The following is a 25,929-nucleotide window of genomic DNA, read 5'->3' as shown; positions in this document are numbered from 1 at the left end:
CCTTAGAGCAGAAAAGCCTGAGGGGTGTGATTGAGGCGTACAAGCTTCACAGGTGAATAGACAGATCAATAAGGAGAAACTTTACACCTTAGTAGAGAGGTCAATAACCAGGGGGCACTGTTCTAAGGTAAGGAGCTGAGGGTTTACTGGCCATTTGAGGAAAGCAAATTTCACCGAGAGAGAGGTGGATATCTGGAATTCAGTGCCTAAAATGCCACAAGATATTTAAGTATTTTGACAAACACTTGAAACGCTATAACATACAAGGCTACAGTATGCTGGAAAATAAGATTAGAATAGATGGATGTTTGACGATCAGTGTGGACACAATAGACTGAAAGGCCTCTTTTAGTGTTGTAACAACTCTCTAACTCCTATCCTCTCTGAAGAATCTTCAGAAGTCAACACAGTTGAAGACTAGCAGCGAACACTGCCAAGAAAATCAGCAGTACGACCCACTCCGTTCCATTTACTGAGGAATCATGAACTGAAGTCATTCAGACAGCAAAACCGTCTGCAGGATGAATTATTACAGCAGGTCTGAGTTTGATGCCAGGCTGTGAGATGACACAAACTCAAGAGGAGCACTTCAATTCTTTTATAAAACAAAGGAATGTGGGTGCTGGAGAGCTGGAACAAAAACAGAAATCGCTGTAGAAACTCAGTAGGTCCGGCAGCACCCACAGAGAGAGAGCAGAGTTAACATTTCAAGTCCAGTGACCCTTCTTCAGAACAGACAGCAGCTAGGAACTTAAGAGATAGTAGGAACTGCAGATGCTGGAGAATCTGAGATAACAAGGTGTAGAGTTGGATGAATACAGCAGGCCAAGCAGCATCAGAGGAGAAGACTAGAAGAAGACATCTGATGCTGCTTGGCCTGCTGTGTTCATCCAGCTCTACATCTTGTTAGCCAGGAACTTAAATTCTTTTGTCTTCCAAAACACAACTATCATTACCATTGACAGAGATGATTAACAGTAAATTGATTACCCTAACCCCAGTGATCACGACTACCTACTTCCCAAGCCTGGTGGGATGAGGAGGAGCAGTACTATCAGTAAGCTGGAGCAGGGCCTGTGCAGTGCCACGTCCATCCTGAGCCTGAGACTAGGATTCTGCACCAACGCCTGAGCATCCTTTCAAAACTAACTCCCCCATCCCCACTTCCCGTCGCTAGGCGACCGTCACCAGGCGACCGCCGCGCCGACCTTCGCCAATGGGAAGGCCAAGCCGGATCCCCGACCCCTGACCCGGAACCTCATTTATTGACACCCAACGCACTGCCCTGCCTATCTAGCTGACACCCACGCCCCTTCCTTGGCGTGCGCGCTTTCTCTCAATAGTTCCGTCGGTTTCAAACGCCACATTAAATATAGACTTATACAGCGATAAAAGATAGCGACCGTCTGCATTCTCTCTCTCTCTCCCGCTCCGGCTACCGCCCGCACGAGGATCAATCACCGTGCAAGCAAAAAAAAACTTAGGAGCAATCGCACTTGATAGTTCGATGGGGCGGGGACGCACCAATGGAGCGCGGGGCGGAGTCGACGGACGTTCAGAGTTGCCAATAGGCTTTGTGGATGCGCGGGGTAGTCCACGCCTCCTCCTCAGGGGGCGGGGTCTGAAGCATCACGCTTGGTTGAGGGGGCGTTGCTGCCTGAAGATCAGGTGGTGGGTTTGCTGTCAGTTCGGCTAGGAGGTATAGTGTGTGTGTGTGTGTGTGGGGGATAATTTAAACATTTATTCCTGACTGAGGTACTCGGGTTTCTGTTTCGTCGATCCTAGGACTTCAGCAGCACAGGGAGAGGAACGCAAGGAGACAAAAAATATGCCCAAGGAGAAGAAATCCACAGGTGGGTATGTGTGTGTGCGCGCGCGCCTGTCGCTCTCTATCTGTCAGTGGGTCAGAGGAAAAAACGTCTCACCTCACCCTGTCACCAGGGTCTACTTCCCACCCTACCCTTTCACTTTACTAGCCGTGTAAAGGGTCCCCGGCTGCTCTGCTGAGACCAGGCTTTTCTGGTTGTCATAGGAGCAGACTAGGCCTTGAAGCGCCGCCTGTCAAAAGAAAGGAGCTGAAACACACACCTTTACACTGTCTGTATCGCTTGCGCTATCAACGACTCGTCTTCTTGTTCTTTTTGCCCCGATCTGTCTGCCAATGGACCGATTTCTTTGTCTTGCACGTAAAACTGGTGAGGGGGCGTAAAGCATTTTTCTTTTCTGTCAAACTGCACTACCATAAGTGTGGTATTTGTCCAAATTGTGCTTGCCTTTTCTGTTTTGTTAAGTGAAATGCAGTGAATCCAGTGGCTGTTTACCTGAATGATAACGTTACAGAATTTTTCCTATCTATGATTTGTGCCACTTTTGACGTCTATATCTTTGTGTCTGTGTTCTGGCAGGAAGGGGTGTCTGTCAACATTACCTCATGAATTAAGGACACCATGGGCTCAGATTATGGGAAAAGAAGGTTGTAACTGGGAGTTACACGGACTCTGAATAGACATTTAGTTGGGACTTCTAGTTCGGTCAATTTGAACGGATAGTATTAAATAAATAATGACAGTGCCTTTAATTGTGGTGTAATGCAGGTATGGGATATATGATGCACCATTACTAATTCACATCAGGGTTGGGAATATAAATAAGCTGTGAGGTCTTTATAATCCTCAGCAGTTTTCTAAGATTGTATTTCACTCTTCTCATCCTTTTGTTTTTGAGGCATTGCTGTTGTGCATTTTAAAAGCATTTTTCAATTCTTTGTGAATAATATGACACAAACTGTATCTGACTGATGTTTACCCTGGCGATATTCAAAATTGCATGATAGTTGAGATGTTATAGCATGTTCTTTTTCAGAGCAATTTCTTAACTTTTGTATCCAGACCAACTTGATTTATGTTTTTAAAAAAAAGGAGGCTGAGTTAAATTAGTAACCAAAATGCACAATGGCTGCAAGTAAGAATTGTCCAGCCCTGGATTTTGATTTTCTGAAGTCTATATTTCTGGCTACAGACTTAGTTACGGCTATTAGTTTGTTTTTGTGCGTAGCTGCACAATTTTGTAAACATTGTAAAATAAAGTGTGGACATCATGAACTCAGCTGATAGGAAAAAATGGGTTGTCATTGACAACTTTTACCTGTTTTGTTGACTTGGGACACATCTGTATCTGTCAACAAGGATGTTTATCTTTTGAAACACTAGAATAGAATTAAGCCAGTTATATGTGTAACATGCAAATTATGTAATGATCATTACTTATTATAAACATTGATAATTCTGAACAATCTTGCTTAGTGATGAGTAGAGAGTTGTTAGCATTGTAGGGACTTGCTTGCAGGTACTGTACTACAGCAATATCTTAAATGTAGAAATATTTCTTGCTGGCATGTTGCAACTTTGAAAGTAAAATGTTTTGACTTGGGTTGTAGTGTTATAAAATTCTGTTTGTCGCTATGACATTTTATTGACTCTGGTATTGAGTGTACCACTGAGCTCAGTTTTCTCCTGTGTCTAATCATGGCCTTGTCAACACTTGCTTTAGCCAGGTCTCACTGGAATTTGTGTTGATGTTGAAACTGGACACTGAACTACCATAAAGAAGAAGGTACAACCTCAATGTTACACTAAATCTACACTTGCCTCTATTTTCTGAGGTCAAGCAATATTGATAAAATGAAAGCCAATTCTGTTGGGTGGCTGTGAGATTCCTACATGGTTGATGTTAATCTAACGCCTATTTATACCAGGCCTCTGCCCAAACTGCAGCATTTCAGGTTTTGCATTCTGGGACACTCTGCATGTTTACTGTAGGGAAATTGAATGTCGTCTTTGTACTGTTCCGAGCCTACATTTAGAACTTAAGATATTTTGGAATATTACTGCTACTTGCATTTGAAATTTCTGATTTGGAACACTTTGTAATGTAGATGCTGAAATTGGGAAAATAACTGTGTCGCAGTATACATTTTATGTCTTGATCTGTGCAAAGAATTCAACTTTTGGTAAAGTAAAGGGAGAAGATAACTTAGTTGTAGAGGATTTCCAGCTAAGAGAAAGATGGATGCCCAGTTGTATTGTGTTATGAAGGAACTTGATAGAAAAATTAAGCATTTGTGGATGCATTGTTTTTCTTTGATGCAATTTACCCCCTTTCCTCCTCCTTATGGAGTTATGCCTGGTTCTGATAGTGCTGTATCTCCTTTGGGTTCTTGGAAGCTTTGATTGTAAGTGACTTTATGTATTACTGCACTTTTCATCATTGCTCAGGATAATCTGTCTTTATGTGATGTCCACATGCAAACTTCATTACTGATCTCAAGTAATGAAGTTTCCATTTTTGGCCAGTTATTTATCAATCATCACCAAAGGTCCACAGAAAGTGTTGTCAAAGGTGCCATCAGGTGGCACTTATACAGCAATAATCTGCTCACCAATGGTCAGTTTGGGTTCCATCTGGGTCACATTGCTGTAGATAGCATTGGCCCAAATATAGACAGAAAAGCTGAACTCCAGCAATGAGCTAAGAGTGACTGCTTTATCATCATTTGGCTGACTGTAGCATCAAGGATCCTTGGAAGAGAGAGAGAGGTGCACAAATATGTATGTGTATTTATGAAATGTCTAATGTATATGATAGAAGGATGGATTTGGACAGATACATGGCAAGTAACATTTGTGCCGGTAAATAATTATCTCCAAAGAGAAAGTCAAACTATCTCCCGATGACGTTCAGTGGCAGTGCCGTCATTTTAATTCCCCGTCCTCAACATTCTGGGATATGTATATATGCTCTTGATCAGAGACTTAACTGGATCAGCAATACTGTGTTGGGAATTCTGCAGCAACGAATTCACCTCTTATCTCCCCAGTGCCAGCCCATCATATATTAGGCACAAGTCAGGAGTGTGGTGGAATACTCTCCACTTGCCTGAATGGATGCCCGTGCAAATGACAGTCCAGAAGCTTGGCACCATTCAGGACAAAACAGCCCCCTTGATTGACACACCATCTACCCCTTCAACATTCAGTATTTTGCTATCACTGTGCATCGGTGCTGAATGTGTACTGTGTCTAAGATGCTCTGCAGTAATTTACCCAGACTCTTCCTCCATTACTACAGCTGCTACTACCTAGAAAGATAAGGGCAGCAGACACAAAGCAAATCACCATCTGCGAGTTATTACTGTTCCTTCATTTTCACGGACTCAAAATCCTGTAAGTTCCTTCTTTAAAGCGTTGTGGGCGCCTCAACACCTCAAGGATTGCAGTGATTCAAGAAGCAGTTCACTGCCATCTTCTTTTGGCAATTGGTGATGGGCAATCATCAAAAACAATATTTAAAAATCTGGAAATAGAGTGTTGTTATGAAGGTGTGTTATTCTTAAATGTTAATTTTAGAATAGCTTTGCATATATCTATATCTTGGACTTTTGGTAAAGAACACTTTGCAAAGCAAAGGGGACTGGCTATGGCAGAGAAAAATGTTGCACTTGCAAAGAACACAAGCTGCTGGACTACAGTCACTGAGGCTACAGTACTGTTTGGAGAGGACACACACCCGGTTTGTGGGTGTGACAAACAGTTAGAGGCAGCCTTTGCTGTCTATCTTGCCGTGAAACCTCTTTCATCATAGTTTGAGAGTTAAAAAACCCCTTTGGAAGACATCACCACAAGTTGTAAAATTTTGGGATAAGGGACCACAGTTAACTGATATAAGTAGTCAATCATTGTTAAGGAATTTACACATAGTTTTAAGTTTGTTAAACAGCATGTATATAACCTGTGACTGTTGAGGATGGCTCATTGTTTATCACTGGATGACCAGACAGCTGGCACGGTGTGTTATCTCATTAAACATGTGAAAGCAGCTTCCTGTTCATGAGCCGACATGTAAGGAAACTCTCCCTTGGGCCCTCGTCCTCCTTTTGTGGCCCATCTAAGGCAGACAACTACCTGCTGAGGACTGCATCTTACTCTGATCATTTGTTTATATATCCAATTTTTAGGGGATGATAGTTAACATTATGCCAATCATCTATTTGAATCCTTCTAGTTGATGAACAAGGGATGACTATTCAGAACATCCGAACAGCTGTGACCTTCTTGCCCAGTCCCTGCCTCTTCTCAAAGTCAGCTTACATTATGTGAGGGCAGACTTTTCTGTTTCTCCTAAACAATTTGGAGCTTGGGTGCTAGTGGTCTGGTAGTCTTCAACTTTAACTTGCTATTTGTCCTTTGGCAGAGGTTTGTTCATATTTGCAAATGTAGAGCAAGGTTCAAAACTGTCTTTGATAAATTTATTCAAAGTTTCAAACTTGGCAAAAGGAAAATGAGGGTCCCAATTTTTGTTTTTGCAAACTAGCAGGGAGTTTCCAAGAAGAAAGTTTTGAATCTAAATCACTGTCTCTAGACAAAAAAGAATTTAACAGCTGTACCTGATTCAAAAAGAAATCCCAGTGCCAATAGAATTATTTATTTTCTGAATTTAACTGTAACTTGACCAAAGTACTTTTAGGATAATACTCTGTAGAGTTTTATTCCAGACGTGGAGGTTGCATGTGTGCGTGCTTGCGTGTGAGAGTAGGTGGTACAGTTCGAAACCAGTGCTTCCTATGCTTTCCCACTGTGACCCTGTCATGAAGATTGAAATTTTTCGTCATTCCTCAAGAACAGCTGAGAGTAACATGGAGGGGCTATGCGAGCAGGGACCTATTAGAGTGGGACCATAGCTCTCAAAAGTTGATTGGAGCTCCACAGTGGCAATTACCATCTCAGGTTGAGAACCTAAAACTTTGACCCCACTTTGGGAAGTCCTGGTTTAAATCTCTTTGTTTGAGTAGGCCTTTTGTTTGTAATCAACTGTTCTTTATTTGTATAGGACCTTGGCTGACTTGTTCATGAGTCTGAGTTATGTGCAATGTGGCCTCCCCTTTTAAATTAAAATCTTGTTGTGAGGAGTGGGATAAAGAAAGGAATCACTTCACCCTCCTTGCTCAGTTATAACAATACATGTAGAAGAACTCTTTCGTGAACCACAGATTTAATATAGAAATCAAAATTATTGCAAATGTCCAAACCACCTGTTTGGTAATTCAAATATTTCTGGTAGTAATGTAGTGTTAGCTATACCTTGATACAGATAAGCGAACCCAATCGCATTTCTTGCAACACTGAGAGGGGGATGACTTCTCAGTTAACATAATGTCTTAACAGTTCTGAATTAATCATGTTGTGAAGGTCAGATAAGATGATACGTAATGTTGTATTAGGTCTTGTTAGGGATCTAATTGTACACCATATAACTAGAATCTTTTGGGACACCACGGAGAATGGAAGTTTGAAAATACCTGCTAAGTTTACGGATTCCAAACATTGTCAATATTAACATTTGGTGTGTGAAATGACCATGTAACCGTTTATGACTGGACAGGAGATCCTTACAAAATGGAGATTTTTAAGGTGTTGGTCCTTGATCAGGTTGTAAACTTTTGAAATCCGAATCTCATAGAAACGTTTTTATTTGCGAAGTTTTCACAACAATGACTTGACGCAAATAGCATAATGTCAATGTGATGGTATTGACATCTTTTGAGGTAACTAAACCAAATGAAAGCACTAACTGTTTCATGTTGCATAATCTCTAATATTCTATTATCAATTGAACACAGTCAATGACTTTCCTAAGAAAGCTATTATGTTAAATGTGTCACAAATGCAGAAAAAGAAAGAAACAGTGAATTTAAGGTCTTTTTGCATCTTCTGTTCAAAAGAAACAGAACCCTGTAGTGCAGTGCTGCTGATGTATACTTGTACAGGTGGGATATGTGTGCTCAGTCTCTATTCATCTAACAGGTTGCAGAAGGTATTTCTGTACAGGAGACGAATTTTGCAATCCCTTCTTAAGACATGCATTGAGCAATATCATTTTTAAAAAAAAATGTTTTATGGGTGAAAATAATCGTGTAGCTCTCTACAACACACATTACTGGAACACTTGCAATTTCAAGCCATGCTTCCAAGAAGTATTTGGATTAAAGTTGATTGTGAGAGAACACAAACTGAATACAAAAGTAATAGCTTTTTTGTAAGTCAAGTCATTTGAAAATTTTGTTTTCTACTTCCTTCTATTCTTATTTTGCAAGCTTGCAGATCCGGATGTTTTATAACATTGTTTATCAAATTCTTAATAAACACAACAGGTTTATAGAGGATACCTGCAATGATAAATTTGAGGAAGTAACATTTTTGATAAGCACAAGGAGTCAGCCTGCAGTAGTGCTGTGTTGTTTGTATTAATAATGTCCATTTCCATCTCCTATGAAAAATAAGAGAATGCAGCTCAGCCTTGGCTGAGAACTCATTTCACAAAACTTCATTATCCAGACAGTCTTTCCAAGCAATCACCTAAATGTGGATTCGGGAACTGGAAAAGCATTACTAATGCATAGGAATGTCCTGCTGACATTGGTCAATTGTGACATGGTCCAGAGCTTCACTTTGTATCGAACCTGTACTGCACATGACCTGGAATTTTTTGATGCTGACACTGGATGCTAAGAGTGGACAGATATGCTGTTCTCCACCAGTGATATTCTCCCCACAGCAACAAAATGAAAGTGTGTTCCACTGTCTCCTGGTGTAAAACAGATATATTAACTTGTTACAGTACAGCTTAAAGATATTAACGTGTTCTCGAGACCTGTGAGTTTTAATTCCCAGAAAACTGTGCTTGCTAATCAAAACAAAAATAGTTCTATCATTGCAGTTGATTTAAATAACAGCATAAAAACCAAGTAGCAACTACAAAACATAGAATGTGGAATTCTTGAGGCTGTCCATGATTGAATAAACAGATATTTGATGAACTCCTGAACCCCAGATTTAAAATAGGTGGTGTAAGAAGATACACATTGAATTTCTACACTGGCTTAATGGCACTATTGCAAAAGTTTGATCCTGAGTCATTAGAAACATGAGTGAGTTGTACACTTTTGTGTTACTTGCATGAAGAGGGATAGCAATATTAATGCAGTACTTATTATTTTAACACCAGTCTTCCAGCCCAATGGCTTATTTCCATGTATACTCAAAGTAGGGAATGTTTCATTCCAAGTGCTATAAATATTCAGTGTAGGAATCTGGCAACTTAATGAACATCATGTGATGTACAGCATAAGAGCTATATTTATCAGCAGTATTGAAGTGTGGAGGAGAACTTAGTTTAATGTTTTTGGACTAATTTCTTATTAATACCAGTTTAAAGATGAGAATCAAAATTGGACAGCACTAGGAGGCCATTCAGCCAAAGCAGAGGGGTCTGCTGGGTTTTTAATAAAGCAAAGTACCCAGCTCTACAAAAGATTAACAAGATTATCCTTTTGAATTTTGTGGCCAGATAGAATTTGATTTGACATGTATGCTTTCTGGATAATTAGTTCAAAGAAAGCCAAATTAAATGGATTTATTACCTTTTTTGTGGCTGACGTCGCAATATAGCCATAAAAACAAAATAACTGGTTAAAGAAAGCATCTTTGACTTGTACAAGTAAAGGTGAGTGAGTAATGTAGGGTTGTTCCTCAGCGCAGTTGCATCATAGGAAAAGTGTCAGATATAAATGGTAAATCTTCTTACTGGATTTTCATTTTTTTACATGCAATAGTATTAGCTTTTTAGTATTAGTTTTTTTTTCTTCTCTCTTTTCTTTCGGCCCAATCTCAAACCTTTGGTAACAAATTTTCATTACAAAATTTTCTTTTAACCGTGAGAATTGCCATTAGAATGAGGTTTCCCCACCCAATTTTCTTGCAATTGAAAACTGTTCTATTACACTGAACAGACCGGCCTCTCTAACAGTTGCTAAGTAGTTTTTAGCAAACAGATGTTTTCAACAAAATATAATGAAGGCTTTATAGTAAATATTTTTTGAGGACTTCAGTTTTAAGGATTGTGACTTCTTGGGTTTTTTTAAAAAAAGAGATGCAAGAACTAAAGATGTTATTTGAAAATATAAACCAGAAAATGGAAGAGTGGATGCTTAATTTTTTTTCAACTCGATGGGATGGGAGGATGGTGGTGTAGAGGGGTGGAACTGTGTAGACACTTACTGGTTACACAAGTGCCTATAATTTCGCCAGAAGTTGAATTTTAGCACTCCAGCTGGACGTGCTAGCACTAGGTGTCTTTGAGGGCAAAAGAAGTAATTGCTCAGTAACAGTTTGTGGATTGGTTCGAAGTAGTAGTTTGACATAGCACTGACATGAGTGAGAGCAATATGGATTTGGACCCTCAAGCCTAAGCAAATTTTCACTCTTGCTCTTAATTGGACAGGAAATGAGACTTTGCTTTTTCAAAAAAAAAAATGCTGCTATTTGAAACCAATAACTGGGTCTAACTGGCCAGCTACTGAACTGGGGTTACCCTAGTTGACAATGTGATATCATCGCTTAAAAAAAAGAAGTTTGAGAAAAGGCACCTCATTCCACTCATTTTGGATTAGATTTTGATTCACAGACATTGTGTGCCTTTTTCATCTTTATTTTGTTACTCAAAATATTCTTGGAAATGTATAATTTTTCTTGTTTTGCCTTGTTGGACGACACAAAGATTGGGGGAGCTGCAGACATTGAGGAGGATTGCTAGAGGAAACAGCAGGATATAGATAGGCTGGAAACTTAGGTGGAGAAATTGCTGATGGAATTAAATCCAGACAAATGTGAAATGATGCATTTTGGAAGATCTCTAATGCAGGAGGGAAGTATTCAGTAAATAGCAGAACCCTTAGTAGCATCAATATACAACGAGATCTAGGCATACAAGTCCACAGTTCTCAAGTGGATAAGAAGCCATATGGCATGCTTGCCTTCATCAGTCTGGGCATAGAGTTAACAACTGGCAAGTCATGTTGCAGCTGTGTAGAACTTTAGTTAGGCCATGATTGTAACAATGTGCATAGTTCTGGTTGCCACACTATCAGAAGGATGTGGAAGTTTTGGAGAAGGTACCGAAAGGGTTTACCATGATAACAAGGTGCAGAGCTGGATGAACACAGCAGGCCAAGCAGCATCATAGGAACCTCTCCACCCCTCTCATGCACTCCAACCTCTTCCCCCGCAGAACGTGCAGCCCTCTGCTCCAATCCCAAACTCACCATAAAACCCGTGGACAAGGGAGGCGCAGTTGTAGTATGGCGCACTGACCTTTACATCGCCGAGGCCAGATGCCAACTTTCCGACACCACTTCCTACCGCCCCCTTGATCATGACCCCACCCCCGAGCACCAAACCATCATCTCCCAAACCATCCACAACCTCATCACCTCAGGTGACCTCCCACCCACGGCCTCCAACCTCATCGTTCCCCAACCCCGCACCACCCGCTTCTATCTCCTTCCCAAAATCCACAAACCTGAATGCCCTGGTCGACCCATTGTCTCCGCCTGCTCCTGCCCCACCGAACTTATGTCCAACTATCTGGACTCCATTTTCTCCCCCTTGGTCCAGGAACTCCCTACCTACGTCCGTGATACCACCCACGCCCTCCACCTCCTCCAGAACTTCCAATTCCCTGGTCCCCAACACCACATCTTCACCATGGACGTCTAGTCCCTATACACCTGCATTCCCCATAGAGATGGCCGAAAGGCCCTCCGCTTCTTCCTGTCCCGCAGGCCCGACCAGTCCCCCTCCACTGATGCCCTCATCCGCTTAGCCGAACTCGTCCTCACCCTCAACAACTTCTCTTTCAATTCCTCCCACTTCCTACAGACAAAGGGGGTGGCCATGGGTACCCGCATGGGCCCAAGCTATGCCTGCCTCTTTATAGTTTACGTGGAACAATCCCTCTTCCGTACCTACACTGGCCCTAAACCCCACCTCTTCCTCCGTTACATTGATGACTGTATCGGCGCTGCCTCGTGCTCCCACGAGGAGCTCGAACAGTTCATCCACCTCACCAACACCTTCCACCCCAACCTTAAGTTTACCTGGACCATCTCTAATACCTCTCTCTCCTTCCCGGACCTCTCTGTCTCCATCTCGGGCAACCACCTGGAAACCGATATCCATTTCAAGCCCACCGACTCCCACAGCTACCTAGAATACACCTCTTCCCACCCACCTTCCAGCAAAAATGTCATCCCCTATTCCCAATTCCTTTGCCTCCGCCGCATCTGCTCCCAGGATGAGGCATTCCACTCCCGTACATCTCAGATATCCTCGTTTTTCAAGGACCGCAACTTCCCCCGCTCAGTGGTCAAGAACGCCCTCAACCGTGTCTCCCACATTTCCCACAACTCACCCCTCACACTCCGTCCCCGCAATAACAACCAAAAAAGAATCCCCCTCGTCCTCACGTACCACCCCACTAACCTCCGGATCCAACGCGTTATCCTCCGACACTTCCACCATCTGCAATCCGACCCCACCACCAAAGACATCTTTCCCTCCCCACCCTTATCTGCTTTCCGGAGGGACCACTCCCTCCATGACTCCCTTGTCCGCTCCACACTCCCCTCCACACCCGGCACTTTTCCCTGCAACCGCAGGAAGTGCTACACCTGCCCCCATACCTCCTCCCTCACCCCCATCCCAGGCCCCAAGAAGACTTTCCACATCAAGCAGATGTTCACCTGCACATCTGCCAATGTGGTATACTGCATCCGCTGTACCCATTGTGGCCTCCTCTACATCGGGGAAACCAAGCGGAGGCTCGGGGATTACTTTGCAGAACACCTACGCTCGGTTCGCAATAAACAACTGCACCTCCCAGTCACGAACCATTTCAACTCCCCCTCCCATTCCTCAGACGACATGTCCATCCTGGGCCTCCTGCAGTGCCACAACAATGCCACCCGAAGGTTGCAGGAACAGCAACCCATATTCCGCTTGGGAACCCTGATACCATTGGGCTGCAATGTGGATTTCACAAGCTTCAAAATCTCCCCTCCCCCCCCCACCGCATCCCAAAACCAGCCCAGCTCGTCCCCGCCTCCCTAACCTGTTCTTCCTCCCACCTATCCCCTCCTCCCACCTCAAGCAGCACCCCCATCTCCTACCTACTAACCTCATCCCGCCCCCTTGACCTGTCCGTCTTCCCTGGACTGACCTATCCCCTCCGTACCTCCCCACCTACACTCCCCTATACTGGCTCCATCCCCGCCTCTTCGACCTGTCTGTTTCCTCTCCACCTATCTTCTCCTCTATCCTTCTTCTATCCGCCTCCCCCTCTCTCCCTATTTATTTCAGAACCCCCTTCCCCTCCCCCATTTCTGATGAAGAGTCTAGGCCCAAAACGTCAGCCTTTTTGCTCCTATGATGCTGCTTGGCCTGCTGTGTTCATCCAGCCCTGCACCTTGTTGTCTCGGATTCTCCAGCATCTGCAGTTCCTACTATCTCTGATTCAGGTTTACCATGATGTTGCCTGGTTTGGAGGGTATTAGTTATGAGGTGAGATTGGACAAACTTGATTGCTTTGCACTCAAATGTCCGAGGCTGATAGAAATTTGCAAATTGCTGTTCGGCATGGATGGAATGTATAGTTGGAGTCTTTTTCACAGGGTAGCCAATGTCAATTACTCGGCTACACAGGTTTAAAGAAGAAGAACAAAGAACAAAAAAGAAATACGGCACAGGAACAGGCCCTTCAGCCCTCCAAGCCTGTGCCGATCATCATTCCCTAACTAAACTAAAAAACCAACCTTCTGCCCTTATTTGGTCGATATCCCTTTATTTCCTCCCTATTCATATAACCATTCAGATGCCTCTTAAATGTCGGCAATGTGCCTGCATCCACCACCACCTCTGGCAGTGCATTCTAGGTTCCTACCACACTCTGCGTGAAAAACTTCAAAGTAAAAGGAGATTTGAAATTTTAGGTTCTTTTTACACAGAGGCTAGTAAATGCTTGGAATGTGCTGCCAGAAGAGGTGGTGCTGCAGATACAAAGCAAGGTTTAAGGGGCATCTTGACAGATATATGAATAGGCAGGGAATAGAGGGAAACAAACCGCTTAAAAGCAAAGGGTTTTTAGTTTACAAGGGCCTGTTCCTTTGCTGAACTGTTCTTGTCTTTGTTCTTTTCCATCCCATGTGTGAATATATGTGCATGTTTGGATTTTTAAGGCTATGGTTCAAGTTTGCATATTTTTTAATTAAAAAAAAACAAAAATAGTCTTGTGTTAAAGGATACATTTATTATAGTAAATAAGTTCTTGTTTCTTGATGAAGAGTTTTTTTTTCCTAGATGGTGTTCACATTTTGGCATTAACCATTCTAGAGATTATATTGGTCATATTTCACATTTGTAACTATTCACGGAATAATGGGTCTTGACTTCCAATACTGTATTCCCATCAGGGACGTGATAGAAGATAATGAAGGGAGAACGAAACTTCTTCTGTTAAGGCATTTTTGGTAGCCACTTATCTAGTGATAACTGCTTAGTTACTGGACACCACTTGCTTGGATTTATGACTTTGTCAAGTTCCAGTTTTTACTTTAGAGGTTTTTTGTTTGGAGAATTCTGTTAAAAGAAAGAGGTTCCCCAGCTTGGTTGTCTGTTTCTGGAAATGAAACCTTGTGGGTCTGTTGTGTGCTATCTGGAGCCATACTTCAACTGTTCTAGCATGAGATAACTATGAAAATGTTTGTCAGTATTTCCTGCATGACTAACTGCATCAGCAAAGGTCCCCAGTGACAACTACGTGCGTTCAATGATATCTGTCGTGATGTACAAGAAAATCAGCCTGACAGCCATCTGAATGCCTTAAACCTAATCGGTATTGTCCCAAAGTGTTTTTTCCCCCAAAGTAAATCTCTGCAGAGAGAAACCTTTTTCTCTTGTTCCCTTTTTGCTTTTAGTATGTGCATATGAGGGCTTGTGCATTTTGGCGTATCCGCAGGGGTAAATATCTCTTCATATCATATTACATAGTGTGTAGTAGCTGGTTTTTGCATCATCATTTAAATCCAGTTTATGATAAAACAAAACTTAACACTTATTTTAAAAAAAGTTGGTTTCTCTATAAATTTATGTTTGTATGTATTAAAATGATTGGCCATACCGGGCTTTGGATGAAATTATTAAATTCATATCGTGACCTGTGGAGTAGTGGGATTGGAGGAAGACATTGCACTTTTCCTTCCTCAGTACTAATAAGTCATAGACTTTTCTTGTAAATAGAATTTTTAGATGTGGAACAATGTCCCAAAGCATTTCACAGGAGAATGAAACTGAAACTAACTGAAACCTGATAAAGGTCTGGTTAAATTACTAGGTATTAAAAGCACATGTCTGCCTTTAACAAAATTATATTACAGTATACAGATGCTGTTTACTACAGTTAAGAAAATATTAATTACTCGGAAGTAATATACTGTGATGCTGGGAATATTTTTTTAAAATCAGGAAATGCTGGAAACCTTCAGTAGATGAGGCAAAATCTGTGATGTGAGTAACAGCATTAAGCTTTCAGATCAATGACCTTTCATCAGAAATTGTTAATAGCAGTTCAGATTAAAAACCTGATTACTGTAACTAAAACATTAGGTAACTAATAGCTTGTTAAAATAAAGAATTAAGGCCCTTTCAGAAATGCTGCTTTGAAATTAATGTTAATGTAGTTCCTATGTCACTGTCTGTGATAGAATATTGAAATGTTTCTATCCAGACCAATCATTGTTGGATTTTTTTCTAACCCATTAGTACAGTTTAACTCTTTGCTTCTATTCAGATTCCTAAATGGAACTTACGGTGTTTCAGTATTTTCTCTGCAGACATGAGCACAATGGGTACAGGCTTTAAACAGAGATTGTTTCTATGAATGTATCTTTTAAATGTGCTTTAAATTGATTTTTGTAAAGTATTTGTAAAAGCTGAATACTGAGCAAAGATAATTGCCTTGATACGCACTCGTTTCTGGAACATGGGTACGTGTCAGCCAGCTCCCAGCTTTGACACAACTGCGTAAATTCCACACCCCACGTGCAGAATTTCAGATATGCAGAATGCTATTCTATGATATTGCCACTGAGATGAGGCCAGATTTAACGTTGTACATACAGTGCTGATAACTTGCTTGCAGTATATTGATTCCTCCTAATACGTTAGGAGGACAATTTATTTAATTAAACTGTTGTAGTTGTTTGACCTGCTGATCAAGTTCAATGACTCCACATTTTAAAGTATGGACACCCATAAACAGTCATTGGATTGCTTATGATGTATTTGAACATTTATTTTGTACTGGATTTTTTTTTCATGCTCATGGCTTTGTATTCTGGGGATTTTTGTCTTCCTTCTGTTTGACAACTTTGTAGCTGTTCTAATAGTTATGGGTAGAATATTTTAAGATGTAGACTGGAGTAGAAGTGACCTTCTGTTCCCTCAGCTAGGAGTTTCCAATCTATTTCTGAGAAGAATGTACTGACTTGAGCCCCGAATCCCTCCATTCTTCCCCATTACTTGTAGCGAACTGCACCACCTCACACTTACTGACATTAGTTCCATTTGTCATCTTTTTGTTGTTAGTATTTAATAGATTTTATTGATGAATGTTCATATAAGTGTTGTGCATCAATTAGTTAATTATACTTCAATATTTGCAGGTTTTTGTGGTCATTGGGCACCATGCGGGCTGGGGTGCCTTCTTATCCTTTCCATCGACTTTATATATACGGTTCTGTTGTCTCTTATAGGGCTGTCTTATTTAATTTTGGTATGATCTCTCTTAATTTGGTGGTGTTATGTTTGGTTTAGTTTAAGAGTACTTGACTGTGTGTATGAAGCAAGGCCAGCTAGCACTGTGAATCTCCAGGACGTTGACATTGAATGTATCAAGCATATATATAGCAGGCCAAAGCCTCGACATTTGGCATTGAGTCACCTCCTGTCTCATTATCTGGCCACCGCTGACAAGGCACAACTTGGAGTGTAACGGAATACTCCCCACTTGCCTCGATGAGTGTAGCTCCAACAACACTCAAGAAGCTTTAACTTCAGGGCAAAGCAACTCACTTGATTGGTACCGCAATCATCAACTTAAACGTTCACTTCCTTCACAGCCGAAGTAAGATGCTAACAATCTTTTCCATCTACAAGATGTACCCTGTCACAGCTCACCAAGGTTCCTTTGACAGCACCTTTCAAACTTGCTTGTTTGATTGATTGATTGATTGATTTATTGTCACATGTACCGAAGTACAGTGAAAAGGTTCATTTACGAGTGGTACAGGCAGACCATAGTAAGCAAAGGATGTACAGATCAAAAAGACTTAAACAGGGGCATACAGGTTACATTGCACAGGGCGTGCGCTAGGTGAGATCAATGTTAGCAAGATCAACATTATTTGAGGCTAGAGAGTCCATTCGTCAGTCTGATAATGGCTGAGAAAAAGCTGCTCTTGAACCTGCTTGTGCATTTGTTTGTGTTTCCGTATCTTCTGCCTGATGGAAGAGGTTGGAGGAGATCATTACCAGGGTGCGAAAATGTTGGCTGCCTTTCCCCGGCAGCAAGCCATGTAAATAGAGTCCATGGATGGGAGATTGGCTTCCGTGATGGTCTGTGCTGTGCACACTACCTTCTGTAGTTTCTTACAGTCCTGGGCAGAACAGTTGCCATACCAGGCCATTATGCACCTGGACAGTATGCTTTCAATGGTGCATCTGCAGAAGTCGGTGAGGGACCTTATGGACATGCCAAATTTCCTGAGTTGCCTGAGGAAGAAGAGGTGTTGTTGAGTGTTCTTTACTGTCACATCTACGTGGGAAGTCCAGGACGGGTTGTCGGTTTTCATCACTCCGAGGAACTTGATGCTATTCACCCTCTCAACCTCGGTTCCGTTGATGTAGATGGGGGCATGTTCTCCTCCTTTCTTTCTGAAGTTGATGATCAGTTCCTTAGTTTTGCCTACTTTGAGAGACAGATTGTTTTCATTGCACCATGTCACCAAGCCTTCTGTGCCCTTTTGTAGTTTGACTTGTCGTTGTTAGATATCTGTCCCACTATGGCGGTTTCGTCAGCCAACTTGCTGATGGCATTCATTCGGAATTTGGCAACACAATTGTAGGTGTAAAGGGAGGACAGTAGGGGGCTGAGGAAGATTCCTTCGGGGGCTTCAGTGTTGAGTATTACTGTGGAGGAAGTGCAGTTACCTATCCTCACTGTGGCCTGTGGGTCTGAAAGCTGAGGACCCAGTTGCAGAGTGGGGAGCTGAGACCAAGGTCTCGGAGTTTTGAGATCAGTCTGGAGGGGATAGTGGTGTTGACTACAGCTCTGCCTTCAATGAGCAGGAGTCTGACGTAGGTGTCTTTTGATGTCCAGACGTGCCAGTGATGAATGCAGGGCTAGGGACATGGCATTCTCTGTGGATCTGTTATGTCAATAGGCAAATTGTAGGGGATCGAGGTGGACTGGGAGACTGGAGTTGATGTGGACTATGACCAGCCTCTTGAAACACTGGGCACTAGTCATTAAGGTATGTTGCATGTGCCTTCTTGGGTACGGGGATGATGGTGGTCTTCTTGAAGTGGGTGGGGACTTCAGCTTGTAGGAGGAAGAGTTTGAAGATCCTGGTGAATACCTCCACCAGTTGGTCTGCACAGAATCTGAGTGCTCAGCCGGGGACACCGTCCGGACCCATCGCTATCCTTGGGTTGACTCCCTGGAAGACAGATCTGACATCTGAAGTGGTGACCGAGGGATCAGGTGTGTCTGGGGCTGTCAGGGCAGGCATGACCACTCTACTGGCATTCTGCTCAAACCAAGCATAGAAAGCATTGAGTACGTCAGGGAGGGATGTGTCTTTGTCCACTATCTTGCACTGCTTCATTTTCTATCCCGTAATGTTGTTTAGCCTCGCCATAGGCAAGAGTCTGTTTCGTAGGTTTGGGCCTCTAACTTGTCACCTCTACTACTTAGTACAAGAGCAGCACTCGCATGGGAGCATCAATCCTGCAAGTTCCCTTCCAAGCCAGATACTAAGCTGACTTGGGACTTTGTCACTGTTCCTTCGGAACTGATTGGTCAAAATCCTGGAACTCCCTCCATAATAGCCCTGTGGGTGTACCTACCTTCCAAAAACTGCAATAATTCAAGAAGTCAGATCACTGCCGTTTTCTCCAGGGCAGTCAGGGGTGAGTTTAAAAAAAAATGCTGGCCTAGCTAGATATGCCTGCGTGCTGTGGGATACTGGTGTAATTGTTTAGAGCAGGGATTTGAGCTCTCTGGCACACATTATATAGTCTCCACCAAAGCCAACCTAGTCTCTGTGTAATCTTCACAAATAGGCTCAAATGCCATAAGAGAGGATGGTTGACTAAAAGTGAAGGAAGGATAGAGATTGAGTTGCTTTTAGATCGAAGATTTGAGTTGGAGTTTTTTAAAATCACCCTGCGATTGGCAAGTCTCTGAAGAAAACAACTGGAGCTAGGTATAAAGTGTCAGAATGTAATTTTCCAGCACTATTTTGTGAAGTGGAACCTAAAGACCAAGGGATATATAAAATCAATGCATGTGCCTGAGTTCTGTCTCTACCAAAGAGAAAACAAGATATTGACTGGTTCTAATCCTCAATAAATATATAAAATGGAGCCAGCTGTAGATAATGATCTAAAAAACAGCCATTGCAACAATCTGGTTTATTTTAAATTGACTGTGGGCATGCCAATTACACGAACACATAAAAACAGCTGTAACTTTTCCTAATCCTTTAGGTGGTACAATAAGATAAAGGCTCATACAAAGTAGTTAACTAAATTTATATAATGTACAATAACATGTTTCAAATTTATTAATTGAAATGCCTTTTAGTTCTTGCATAAAATTTTACCACAACACCTGAAGCCCCTCGTAGATATGAGTTTATACTTTAGTTTTGCCCAGAGCAGCAACTCCTGAGTTGAATTTGGATCACTAGTATTTAGTTAGTTGTGCTGGTGTACTATTTTTTTCTTTTCTCCAAGAGCTTCATGTAATATTGGAGTGAGAAAAAGCATATATTTCAAAAGCCTTATTGAGGTGAACATGAAACTGTGTGGCAAACCCAAATATGTAAGAAGTAAATGTTCTGATAAAATGCAAGTTTTAGAATTTACTTGTTTTCCATAAACTTTGCACAATATACAAAACTGGCAAATAATGAGAGGGACCAAGATCTGTAGAAGGAGGGTACTTTCATTTTTAATGTTATAAAATGGCAGTTGAATTTTGAGGCCACTTAATTAAACAGTACTGTTTAATTGACAGAAAAAGTCAATGCTTATCATAATTAGTCATGACAGATTCTAGTTTGCAATTCTAGTCAACAATAGAAAAAAGCAGCAAACATTTCATTGCCCAAATATAATTTTTGTATTAAACAAATGCAATTAGATTTTTGAAAGTTGGTAAAACCTTTTTGACAGCAACAGACAAGAAGGTGTAATAAGAGGGAGGAACGGAACTAATTTGTCAAGAGTCTCTGGACTAATTGCACTTGATGTGTTGCAGTGGACAGTTAGACTTGATGGAGAGTGAGGGTGAGTTGAGTGACAGTGGAGAAGGGGGATGATTTAAGTGGTGTGTCTAGTAACAGGAATGTTGTCTTTGGAAGCACTTCAATGAGAGGGATTTTTGGGGTGAGTACGTAACATGAGAACATGGAAACATGAGAAATAGGAGTAGAAACAGGCCATTTAGCCCTTGAAGCCTGTCCCACTACTCTATAAGATCACAGCTGATATGCCCCAAACCTCAACTTCCCTTTCATACCAGCTCCTCATAGCCCTTAACTCAACTCAATATTTTAAAGAAAATTTATCTACCTCTGCTTTTAAGTACTTTCAATGATCTACCTCCACAACTCTCTTGGGTAGAGGTTTCCAGGCATTCGCTACAGTCTGGGGAAAGAAATTCTTTCACATTACAATTTTAAGTCACATTATTCTGTAACTATGTCTCTTAGTTTGCGATTTCACCCGCTGGTGGAAACATCTCAACATCAACCCTGTCAAGCCCTTTCAGAATCTTGTATATTTCAGTAGATCACTCCTCATTCATCTAAACGCTAATGAATTAAAGACTTCACCTGTTGAACTGTTCTTGACAAGTCACCCCTTCATCCTAGTAACCAGCCAAGTGAATCTCTTTTTTTCTTGAACTGCCTTCAGTGTCAATATATCCATTTTTAAATACAGGATCAAAACTGTAGAGTTGCAGCCTCACCAACACATTGTACAATTGCAACAAGACCTGCCTATTTTAGACTTCAACCCCAAGCAGTAAAGGCAAAAGTTTCATTTGTGGCATCAATTACAGGTGTACCTGCATGATGACATTTTTATGTTTCATGCACAAGAACACCCAGATTCATGAACTTTCTTGGAGTCTCTCTCCATTTAAATAATCTGCCTTTGGATTCTTCCTACCAAAGTTCATGACCTCACTTTCCAACATGAAACTCCATCTGTCAAGTTTTCTTTTGCTGAGTCACTCAACCTATTTATATCCACTTGCAGATTCCTTATGTCCACATCACAACATGTCCTCCCATTTTTTTGTTTGCATCATCACCAAATTTGGACACATTATACCACACCCCCATCCCACCTTCAAGTCATTAATGCAGATGGTCAGACTTATGTTTTGGTACACAGGGTGCCAATGTAGGTCAGTGAACACAGGTGCATTCCTTGAGTCAGAGATGTTGTAGATTGTGCATGCAGTTTCTGTTATTGGTTTGGATAAAAGAAAGTGGTTGAGATGCAAATATCAGGAGTAAGATGTGACTTCAAAAATGAGAGCCAAATTATGCCCTAGCCCAAGTATCTTCCGCCCTGTATTACCCCATTCACCTGAAGATTATATTTTAAATATTGACATCCCATGTGCAGATAATATTTTTGGAAAGTCTGCTTTGAATTTTCTTCCAGCTAAGGTTTTACTGTAAATGATTTTTTTTTAAATCAGTCTCATTGGATGTGTTATTGCCACTACCACCATGCCAAAAGACAGTAATTTATATAAGCTTCAGCAATTAAAACATTCTACATAACTGGTTTGTTCAGACATGAGATTTCCTAAATCATGTTTCCTGGGGAAACCTTTTCACAAAATTCCATCTTGATTTGGAGTACCATTGGATCTTGGATCTTGGATTATGGCATTGGAATTTACTGACCCTTGTTGTTGATGCCTCTCAATCCCTGGAAACACCTTTTTTGGTCTTAAATTTTTGTTCCAGAGATCAGCAAAGTATGTTGTGTAATTTCCACAATGAACAGCATGGTTCTGTTTTCTTGTTAAAACTTGAAAACAAAACATCTTGGCAATTTATACTTTACCAAAGGTAACTTGCACAAAATCTATCAAGTGTAGATTGTTTGTACAGCTTGTTTGTTTTAAAGCAACTATGTATTTATTTATCGCAGTGACCCAAGGAACTACCTTCCGGTGAAGAAGATACCTTTGCTGTCTTCTCTGAGGTAATTCTCCAAAAGAAAATTCAGAGCTATAATCAATGATTATCTACAGCGTGTTAAATGTGACCAATTTCATAGACCCAAAAACGTTCTGAGGAAGGGTCACTGGACCCCAAACGTTAACCCTGATTTTTTTCTTCACAGATGCTGCCAGACCTGCTGAGCTTTTCCAGCAACTTCTCTTTTTTGTTCCTGATTTACAGCATCCGCAGTTCTTTCGGTTTTTATTTCATAACAGACCCGTCAGGTTTCATTTGCATTCTAAATAGATACAGTAGCTACACTTTACTTACAATTAGATCAACAATTATTCGTAAGAGATTTAGCTGTGTTACTGAGTTATTTATTTACCTGCAGTGGGTAAAGAAAGTACTATTTTGTATATTTTCCAGGAACCAATCAAAAAACACATGCTTCACTGTCTCTTGGCAGATGGGAAACGTACAAATCAAAAGCGAGGACAGTGCTAGAAAACTACTAAGGACTTATGAAAACAACCAATCCTGAATGACCAATCAGAAGAACATACCAATAAAAGAAAGAAGGCGAAAAACTCAATTCTGTTCTCAAGATTTTATCCAAGTTTTTTGTCCTTTTTTTGAGTTCATGTGGCCTCAAAGTTCCTAAACTTCTTTTAAAAGTGACATTTTTGCATTTAAAACTTGCCATGAAGCTGTCTTTTGTATGTTTGACTAGTTTCTTTGTTTTTACTTGAAAGACACTAACTCCACGGCATTTACTGTACTCAACTGTTACTAACTTGAGAGAGTTAGCAGAATTTCCCATTGTCGAATTTGTAGGGTTTTGTCAGGGCGATGAGAATACTAATTCTCAGTGGAGAAGTGTACCTCCTCATGGAGTCAATATTTTTCATTTTATTTGAATTTTTCTAAATTATTTGAAAACCATATGCAGAATGAATTTTTCATTTAGTTTTGTATTTCATCAATTTATAGAGGTAGCTGATGATGGAGACAGTAACTCTTTCTGATACAGTATTCGCTTGTTTCTTAAAAGTAAAGTTAAAATAGATTTAAATATTGAACTTTTTTTTTCAAGCAAGCAGAAAGATTTAATTCCCATGAGCTGTTAGGTTCATACAAGCTATAAATGACACCATTTTTAGTTAATTAGAATTTGCTACAAAAGAAACAGTGATGTTTAAAGCTTCCATCAAGTAGTGTTAGTGCAACCAAAGTTTCCAACATAACACCAGTCAGTGACCCTTGAAATTTTTTTGCTACTTGTTCCTCCCCCATCCTCTCTGGCATGAGACCCCAGTTTTCATGGGTTTTGTCAGGTGTTTTTGAGTGCTTTTACTTTTCAGGAGTTTCCGTTTTGTTATTATTACTGCTGCTAGATAACTGCACACACTCTCTTGCCCTACTACTCAATCTTCCATTGCAAACTTATTTGTGTGCTCCCAGACCCCCATAACAATATAGCTATACCCAACAACTACCTTCCCGACAGTCCTAGATTTCGTCCTTCCTCACTTGCTTCCAGAATATTTACCTCAGAAGTTCGCTGGAACACTGAGGAGAATTCAAGTGAATTTGAAAAAGCTGCACTGAGGCTTTTATTTGAATGAACCATTGGGATTTTAAGATAAGAGAGCTCTTGGGGAGAAATATAAAGTAATCTGAGTTCATAAAATATGCAGTTGTAAACTTTAGTGTTAATAGTACTTGCTTTGTTTGATACTTTTTGATATACAATAAAGTTTGTTTTTGTTCAAACGTGAAATCTTGTGGCACAGTTCTGTTGGTTAATTGGGCATTTGGCGTTCTTCTTTAATGTTGACAATTCCTAACCTCATTGTAACAAATGCACCTGGTTCCACTTTCTCCTTTTTCCTGTTGCTGTTTGGATAATTAACCAATTCCTTTTGAAGGCTTTGATTGTATCTGCCTCCACCGCACTCCTAAGCAATGCATTCTAGATCCTAATCATTTGCTGTATGAAAATATGTTGTGCTTTTCTCATGAAACGGCTATTTCCTCTGTTCATCACCTCTTGTTCTCGCCCTGGGAAACGTTTCCCTCTTTCTAATCTGTTCAGACCTTTTAATGAGTTTCGATGCCCTTATCAAATCTCTTTGGAGATGACAAGATGTAAAGGAGTGCAACCCCAGTATCCAATCTAACCATTTGCCCTGAGCCCCTCATGTCCAGAACCATTCCTGTGAAATTTTTTCACCATTCTTTCTAACTAATTCAACCCTTCCTAAAGGGTGGTGCCCAGAACAAGACACGATACCCCAGGAGAGGCCAGATATGATGGTGGTGTGGTGGTAAGGTCATTGGATCCCAGATGTATTGTGTGGGGATATGGGTTTGAATTCCACCATGACAGCTGGAAGACTTTAAATTCAATTAATGAGTTAATCTGCAGTTTAAAGCAGGTCTCATCGTAACCATGAATCAATAGTTATAAAAACCCATCTGATTCATTATTGTCCTTGTTTCAAGAAGGAAATCTGCCATCCTTGTTTGTCCCTGGCCTAGATGTGCCCCTGAAATGTCCTCGAGGCAATTGGGAATGGCAATGCCAGTGATACCCACATCAGAGGGGAGAAAAAAGAATAGTTTTGTGTAGCTTTGTAATAATACTGTTTATTATAGGACTCCATTCCCTTTAATACAAGCCCGGATCCCAAAATGCTTTATTGACTGCTTTCTTAACTTGCCCTACTGTCTCCAATCATTTATGCACAGTCCATCTATGCCTCAGTGCCTCTGAAGAGAGAGAACATGATGCCAACCAGTTTGTAACAGGCTGGAGTTGTTTACCAGCCCTACAAACAACATTTAATTTAACTTGATGAATTTCCTTTCAAGTTTTGATTTTTTTTTTTAAATTACAGGCCCCTTTTCAGGGGCTGTTAATTTGTTTGATTAATTATTTTGGTACCTTCCTCACCTACACTTTTAATATTAATTTTTTTTTTTTGAATTATATGTAAAGTGAAGGCTCCAAACATCCCATTACTGTGGCAGGAACTGTTTCTTTGGTTTGTAACTGAGCCGTAGTGGGGAAATCAGTGGAGTTCTATCTTCAAATGAATTGTACTGTTTGCTTAATTGCACTTTCTCTAATTTGTAGCGCTGAATGGACTGCAGCTAGACTCATAGTGACAGAATGCAGAGACCATTCAGCCTTTCATGCCAGTACTAGCTCTTTGGAAAGGCTATCCAAAGGCTACACTTCTTTACTTTTCCCATAGTTATGAAGACTATTCGTAATTGAAGTATGTATCCAATTGCATCTTTCTGGAAGTTGCTATTGAATTTGCAAGCAGTACAGAAGTGGAATGCTAAAAAAATGACAGTGTCCTTTCAGTATAATGTTTTTGTATTTGTTTATGCTGCAACTCTGTTGTATTTGGAGTTAGCAATTCAAATATGTGCATATACACATTCTGCTCCTCAGAAACTTGAAATTAATTGTAATATTAGCAGTTGCGCAG

General features: G+C 40.9%; 1 protein-coding gene and 1 long non-coding RNA gene across 2 annotated transcripts in view; both read left to right on the top strand.

Moving 5' to 3' along the window:
* Positions 1 to 1,296: 1,296 nt before the first annotated feature.
* LOC109934244 (mono-ADP ribosylhydrolase 2) overlaps positions 1,297 to 25,929 on the top strand; it is a 68,648-nt gene continuing 44,015 nt past the window's right edge. The window contains exons 1-2 of the mRNA XM_048600895.1: positions 1,297 to 1,671; positions 1,786 to 1,853. Coding sequence (XP_048456852.1) covers positions 1,508 to 1,671; positions 1,786 to 1,853 — 232 coding nt within the window. The 5' untranslated portion in view covers positions 1,297 to 1,507. The remainder of the gene's footprint in view (positions 1,672 to 1,785; positions 1,854 to 25,929) is intronic.
* Positions 1,917 to 24,206, top strand: LOC125483958. The gene is made up of 2 exons (XR_007262832.1): positions 1,917 to 2,195; positions 22,853 to 24,206. It is a non-coding gene; the product is annotated as an uncharacterized LOC125483958 (long non-coding RNA).

The sequence above is a fragment of the Rhincodon typus genome, chromosome 9, assembly GCF_021869965.1.
Source record: "Rhincodon typus isolate 14 chromosome 9, sRhiTyp1.1, whole genome shotgun sequence".
Classification (NCBI taxonomy): Eukaryota; Metazoa; Chordata; class Chondrichthyes; order Orectolobiformes; family Rhincodontidae; genus Rhincodon; species Rhincodon typus.
Note: the sequence above shows the minus strand (reverse complement) of the source record. Positions and strands in the feature narration are given on the sequence as shown.